The sequence below is a fragment of the Phaethon lepturus genome, unplaced genomic scaffold (assembly GCF_000687285.1).
Source record: "Phaethon lepturus isolate BGI_N335 unplaced genomic scaffold, ASM68728v1 scaffold35262, whole genome shotgun sequence".
In the NCBI taxonomy this organism is placed as follows: domain Eukaryota; kingdom Metazoa; phylum Chordata; class Aves; order Phaethontiformes; family Phaethontidae; genus Phaethon; species Phaethon lepturus.
In genome coordinates, this window is record NW_010523201.1 from 1 (window position 1) to 7,493 (window position 7,493).

Genomic DNA, 7,493 nt, shown 5'->3' on the forward strand with positions numbered 1-7,493 from the left:
TATATATATATATATATATGATTGCTACTGTGTACAGAATTTTATCCTATCTTAGTAGAAAATATTTACAATATATTGGCCCCTTCCTTCTTCATTTAAGTTTTCCTCCAGGTCCTATAGGCTGTATAATTGCAGCCTCAAAAGAGGCTGTAATGCTTTAACGTCCTGTTCTTAATTTGGCAACAATCATAGCTGCCAGCTGTTGTGCATCTGTCATGTGGGGATTCTTTTCCATCACAGAAAGGACAATGCTTGGAGGGAAAATATTGCAGAGGTTCTTGTATGTTTGATACTGATGTTCTGGGATGATATGTGGTTCCCGTGGCTCACCACATATCCCAATCCAGGGATTCCTCCAGAGTTGCTCCATCTTTTCAGGCATGCTTCTTACCATTACAGGTTCATAACATGGCTGCATGAGGTTGTTACTCAATGGATACGAGTGGTAAGTGTAAGAGTCTGATGCACATGGTAATGGATCCCAACTAGCATGCTGCTCTCGGCAGAGAGGTGGTCTTCTCTGCCTTGCAGGGTTACTTTCATAAAGCCGTGAGTCAGAAATACTGTCCATTCTTGTCATGACCAAGGCACGGCTTGGTTGTGCAGTTGATGGATGAACATTTTGAGGCACAGGGTATTCTGGACAACTGGACCGTGCTCCAACAACTGCATGCTGGGCATGTAGGCCTAAGTGGGAAACTGACTGTTTGCGAAGGGATTGCTTAGGCTCTTCAGTTCCATAACTCTGAACTCTATTTAAGGCTTCATGGTAACCATGGGAAAAAGGCTGAAGACGATTTTGCGATGGCAGTCTGTGGATCTTCACATTGTCTTCTGGACTGGCATCTGCTACACCCAGATACAAGTCATTGTAAGAGGAATAAGAATCATTACTTGTATGGCTTAAGCAATTGTCAGGACAGGGGCTTGAGTTTCTAGAATACATCCCCTGGTCCATATCAGCCCCGTAATAATCTGTGTTACGGATACTACTTATGCTCAAGTTGGAGAAATCACTAAGTAAGGAGTAATAGCCACGGTCCCCCAGTGATTCGTATTTGGGATACTGGTCAGTATAGCTAACTGAGGTGCCATGGCTATTGGTGACTAGTATAGGAGGATACTGCACACTGGACATATGTTCCAGTGAGGATTTCTGATGTATGAACTGTGAGGAACCTGGCACCGGACTGCTTGCAGAGCGAGTATTTAATGCACCAGCTGCATGGCTTTTTGGTGGAGGGAGCGTTGGTACACTTAATGCAGAAACCAGAGACGGGACAGAGCTGGCCTCAGACTTCCGGGCTACTGATAACTTTTCCTCAGGCTCCACAGCTACTGATCTAATGCTTGGATCTGACTGACGTTTTGGGGCAATGCGTTTCACTTCAGAACTGATCTCTCCTTTGGAGCTGGATGGCCCTGTGCCACATTTGGCCAAGGCTCCCTCACTCATAGTTTTCACAGCAGATAATTTGGCACTTATTCGAAGCTCATCCGCTACTGACCTTTGTGGCTGGTTTGCCCGTTCTGGGTGGTAATATTTACATTTGTGCCCATAGGTGCACTTTTTACCTGGAAGAAAAGTGTTTTCAGGTTAAATAAACCAAACACTAAAATCAATACCACCAGTTGCTATCTTTTTTCTTTATACCTTTCACCACTTCTCAATTGTAATATTTCTATGTTAACACCCTAAGGAATAATTATATATATTGTACATACAGGCAGTCACAGACTCTGCTGCCTGTATCCACACATATCCCTGCATCAAGGGCGAGACACATCACTTTTCTTCCTACTGGGTCATCATTTCAATTCTGACAACATATTCAATGCTATATAAAGCAAAACAGCTCTAACACGTTTGTATAGCTAGGAATCTCCTTCCTTGAATACAAACCAGAAGAAAACAGAAAAAAGCTGTGTTATCCACAAGGTGTATCTGGTAATCCTTAATTTTCTGCTATGTTGTTTTTATTAATATGTGTAAGAAGGGCATAAAAATAGACCTAGTGCTTGGATGGCAGCATGAAAAATGGCTACCCTCCAAGTAATGACAAGATGTTACTTGCTTCACCTACCTCTGAATACAATTAAGTCAATCTGACTTGGGCACTTACCATAGGGACACGGTTGTTTCTTATGTTCAGGAATAACTGGCCTTTTCCTTAAGAAATTTTCAAGGCTTGGACCATGGCGACCTAAAGGATCATCAGGAGGCATAAATCTAAGGGAAAAGAAATGAAATGTGAATTTCAGTTTTTACTGAGGATTCTGAATTAGCAAATTCCCTTACTTTCAAAGGAAAAAACATACTTGTCATTCACAAAAGAATACATGAGCAGCCGCTCCTCTATGAACTTCTTCCATTCCGGTTTTTCATTTTGAAGATCCCGGTAGTTGTCATTTGATACAATGATGCCATCTGAGTCAAAAGCAAGTTTTACTATGAATCGATCATCATAGCAAACTACTCTTCTTCCCTGGACTCTTCGGGATGGAGTGAAAACAAGAATTTTTTCTTTCTCCAATTTACGTAAGATTTCTTGATCTGTAAAATAATTTCAGTTGAGCAGCTTTTAAAGAAGTTTTAAAAGAAAGAAATGCAGCCTTTGAAATATGAAACTTCTTGCCCTCTTTTCTGACAAAGTATTTTGTAATTATGTTCATATACAGTCCCCATTATCTTTAAAAAAACACCTATATGCAGAGTGCCATTTTATTTCTGAGGTTTCAAAACACTGGGTAAATATTCAATATTCAAGCTTCATAACCACTCTATTCCTCTGTAAACAACCATGTACCTTTACTCAATCTTCCTGAACATGAACTCAGTTGTTGCTGTATTACAGTAGTTGTCTTGTTAGCCTATAGTAAAACATAGGTATTTCCTATGGGTCAAAACATATGCTGCCTCTTCAGTGTTCAAGATAAACCTATGAAATGAGTCCCTGGCTTGATACTGCTTATCTTATACTCACCCAGCAACTAAGAATCAGTTCCTATATGCTCAACGATGTTTGCTAATGGGAAAATTATGACTACTACTTCTCAAAAGTGTTGAAACTATCCAGTAATGTTACAAAAACCCAGCATTGTTTACAGGTGCAGATACTTAAATGTGTGTTTCCTCACGAGTGAAATTGTTGTGTTTTCAAGGCAACAGTTGAGTACAACATCATAGTGCAACTTCACATCCACAGCCCATTATGTAGTACCCAGCAGAAAGATGACATGGTTGTGTCTTATTGCAATAGTTTTATTTTTTCTTTTTAACCAAAGGGTCAAAGAAAATCTTGATCGGTTACCTGTAATTGGTGCATCAGGTCGAGACTGTTCTTTTCTCCACGCAGGTACAAACACAGTGATATCTTTATGTCCTTTTTCCAGAAACCAATCAACAGCTAGTTGAATTCCCCGACAGGAAAATCCTTCCTTATTCCCATGGCTGAAGAACATGCAAAAGTTTTAGAAACAGCAAGGACAAAAGTTATATTTTTTTGTTTGTTTGTTTTTTTGTTGTTTTTGTTTTGTTTTGTTTTGTTTTTTCCTTCCCCCCTCTCCCCTAAAGCTGCCATGGTCTAAGGATATAAGGGAAACAAAGTCTGTAAAGATTGGTAAACCTTTTTATTAGACCAGCTTACATAACTAGAAAAAGACAATTGTCCAGAGCAATTCAGCCATCAGATTACAGCAACGCTGCTACTTAAAACTCTAGAAATGGTGCAATTTCACTACGCTAAAAGCAAAAATAAACAAACATGACGTTTTTTTGCCTTTTAATTTTATGAAAAATATCACTTTCCCCAACAAATTGAGCTTACCTTAAATAGTACCATAAAAAGCTACCAATAACAAAAAAGGAATGAACTAACAATGCTGGCTGTCATGGGTGATAGGTGCTTTTAAACATCTAGATTAAAAATTATGTTTCTCTAATCTAAATGTTCTGCATTTTTTATTAGAACTTTTTAAGGGAAAGAAGTAACTCTTTGAAAGTTGTTTAAGCCCTGCCCCTCCCCCCCCCAATTTCTTTTCTGAAACACATGGGAGTCTCCAAAACAGCACACAATTCAGATAAAGTTGTTTAATTTTTAAAGTGGCCTAAGAAGTTTCTGCAAAGGAAAAAAGAAATTATTTAGAGGTTTGATAGAAACTAAGTAGAGTCTTAATTATGAATCTTATTCAGCCTGCCTCATGGGTGCACCTACCTTCATTTGCTAACCATAGAGCGAACTAGAGAATCAGGTTTTAAAACCTCTCAGGAAATAGTTTGGGAATGCCCGAATAATACATAAGTACATATACAAGAGAAGATGACGACATTTAATTATAATATCCTTAATAGTTCATCTACACAGGTAAGAGAGAGAGACACAGATCTTTGCATTATGGCTGGATTTCATATTTAAATTCAAGCCAACATTTTCTTTGTCTGAAAAGCAGTGCCTATATTACTGCCACACCATATAATTGAATAATAAAAGTAAGAGTTCTGGTTCTTTTCAACTTAACAACTTACGAAAAAAAAATGGTGTGCCATTTTTACAAAGCAAAACAAAACCAAGACAAAACCAACCTTCTCTGACACACTTTGGTTAGCAAAGTGAACTACTTCCAAAATTGCATTTGAAAAGGTTAGACTAGTAAACCAATGCTATGCTCCTTGGTGCACACTCTTCAAAATGTATTAATTCAATTTTTTTTTCTGCGCTTTCTCAACACAGCTGCAATTTTTCATCAATTGTGACAGAAGTGATGCTGCCCAGTTAGTTTGGCACCCACCAGTCATTATTTATGAAGGAACTTCTGTATTTGTGAAGAAAATGAATTAATGTCTTCAAATCATTCCATCCATTGCAAAAGGCGATAAGTGAATCATATCAGTGATGCCATATTGAGGAGTGAGATCCTGACCGTGAACAAATGGTTGAATGGCCAGGTCAGGGAGGGTTACAGAACACTGTAAGAGCAGGGCAGGCCATGTGTATCAATGATGCTCCCTACTAGAAAAAACCCAAAGGGCCTAGGTAGCAGTGCTGGGCAGAAAACACAGGCGAGGAGTCTGCTATAGGAGCCCTGAAGCACGCGGCCAGTCCATGCAGTTGGCTGTAATTAAGGAGGCTTTATGGCACTCTATAACACTAGGAACTCCTCCCACTACTTAAAGCAGCTGGCATTTGACTATGCAAAGTGGCATCCAGCTGCTGCACCACCCTGTTCCAAGCTGTTAGCTCCAAGTATCATCCCCCAAAACTGTTCACGTCAAGAAAATGTCAATACTGAAAATGGAAATGGAACCATTTGCCATATATAGCCACCTTTCAGTTACAGCATATACATTTTACAATAAAGGCAAGGTCTCCATTTGCATTATCGATAACTACAGTGTTTTTAAGGATGAGTGTATAACCCTTGCACTTTCCAGGTATTCTCAAGTCTGTAGAGCAGACGCTGCATAATGAAGAGATTTGCATCTTATTAAAACTGTCTTTACCATTATTCTGTAGATTATCATTCAAAATTTTACTTCAATGTTGTTAATTCAACAGGCACAGAAAAAAAGGAAAGAAAAAAGTTACATTTTATATTGGTGATGTTGCTTTACAGAAGCATCTTCTGGATTGATATAACCACAACCTGGCACTGGAAAATCCTGTATATAAAATATTCTTCTAGCATTTAGGGGGTTTATGCATTTCAAAACTCAAGAGTACTCAATACACCTATAAAAAATTTGAATTTTCTTAATACATTGAAAGAAAAATAATTCAGATCACAAATTCTTTTAGAGCAGAAAGCTGATGCAAAAGGAAATGTATTGTACAAACACTACCCGAAGAAAACTAAACAGACTATTTAAAAAACTCCCTCATAGAAAATCTTACTTTCTCAATGATAAACAGATCATTGGCTAACTGAACTATGTACTCTACAGATGTGCTTGGAAGTGGCTTGGGACAGATATCTCTTGATTTAGTGTTGACCCAAGCAGCAAAGTGCACGTGTACACACGTGTCCGAAATTACAAACACCATAGCTATGTGAGTCAGCATGCTTAGCTCATGCATATCCCTGTACTGACACAGCTAAATTGCTTTGATTTCTGAGCAGGCTTGATCAGCAGGAGCTCAAATACCCTGAGGTCCACTGCATATCATCAGCATATACCGCATGTCATTTTAAAAAGAACCAAGTTTTCCTCCCCTATTTGGTTGCCTCCAGACATTAAAGAAAAATAATTTTCAACGTTGTTCAAGGACTTCAGAAAATTAAACCCATCCACACAAAAGCACACTACAGCTAGACTGCTAGAACAAAAGATTTGAGGGAAGAACTTGGTTTGAAAGGCGGAGGGGGAGAGTAACTGGAATACAGCTTCCGTATAAAGGAGTAACAGCATAATTAAAAGCCTGGACTAAAGAGACCATAAAAAAGATGTATTATCAATGTAGATACACTGCACAACTTAAAATTACTTTGCCATCAATACTGATTTTTCTCATAAATATTTTAGTGATTTATTCTTTTCAACTGTTGTGACAGGGAGACCCACCTCATAGCCACATTGCTTCCATCAATGACAATTGGCCTCAAGTTATCACTGTTATCCACAACTTCATCCTCAAGTGACAATTCAGGGCTTGCTATTTCCTTTGGACAAGGGCCTCTTGGCACCAGAATACTAGTGGTACTGCTGGCACTGCTTTGTCCTTCTGATTCACTTTTGTTGCCAAGTCTCACAAGCTCTGCCAGAACATCATTGATGAGTGCATCTGCTCCCAATTTATTCAGTACAGCCTGGATTTGATCTCCTGCATACCCAAGCTTTAAAGCAAAATCCATTTTAGCTTGGTATTCCTTGTCCAAATTTGTTTTGCATTCATCTAGCTTCAAGTCTTGTGTGATACTGCTCTGTGAAAAACTTGGGCGATCCAAACAAGGGGACCGACAGAGTGGCCGATGTGGTTTAGTGGAAACCTCCTTTTCTCTCCATGGAATATTGCTACAGGTACTTCTGAAGTATGGTTGCTCAGGTTCACTTTCTGAGCTCGTCCATTCCTCAGATTCAGCACTGCATTCCCCAGCATCTTGTTCCACATTTCTGTCTTCTCTGGAGCGCCTCTTCTCCATTTTCAGCGTCCCTACCATAGACCAGGCCGTCATCACGTTCAGCTTCCAGCCAGAGCGCTCAGTTCTCTTTCATTTCCAAAGCCACCTGGAATTCATACTCGATTGCATCATGCTGGCCAATTAAAAGTTTACACGAGGCTGGAGTTAATTTGCCTTGCTTACTATGTTCTGGCATAAACAACACCAACATGAAGTTCCTTCAAAAAAAAAAAAAAATTAGCTTTTGACAAATTCTGCGAAATACTTAACCACAATGATTTTGTTTACAAATCAGTAGAGGTCCCTAGTCATTCACATTTCTGTGTAAAAATTGATCATAATAAAGCATATAATTAGGTTGTGTCTCTAATCACAAA

The 7,493-nt window shown here is 39.0% G+C and overlaps 1 protein-coding gene across 1 annotated transcript; it reads right to left on the minus strand.

Annotated features, from left to right (window-relative positions):
• Positions 1-157: 157 nt before the first annotated feature.
• Positions 158-7,170, minus strand: ZC3H12B (zinc finger CCCH-type containing 12B). Its single transcript, XM_010282056.1, has 5 exons — positions 6,560-7,170; positions 3,312-3,451; positions 2,320-2,554; positions 2,124-2,230; positions 158-1,575 (listed from the first exon to the last, which is right to left on the minus strand). Exons 1-5 carry the CDS (start codon positions 7,168-7,170, stop codon positions 158-160), a joined length of 2,511 nt encoding a protein of 836 aa, XP_010280358.1.
• Between the last annotated feature and the right edge of the window lie 323 nt (positions 7,171-7,493).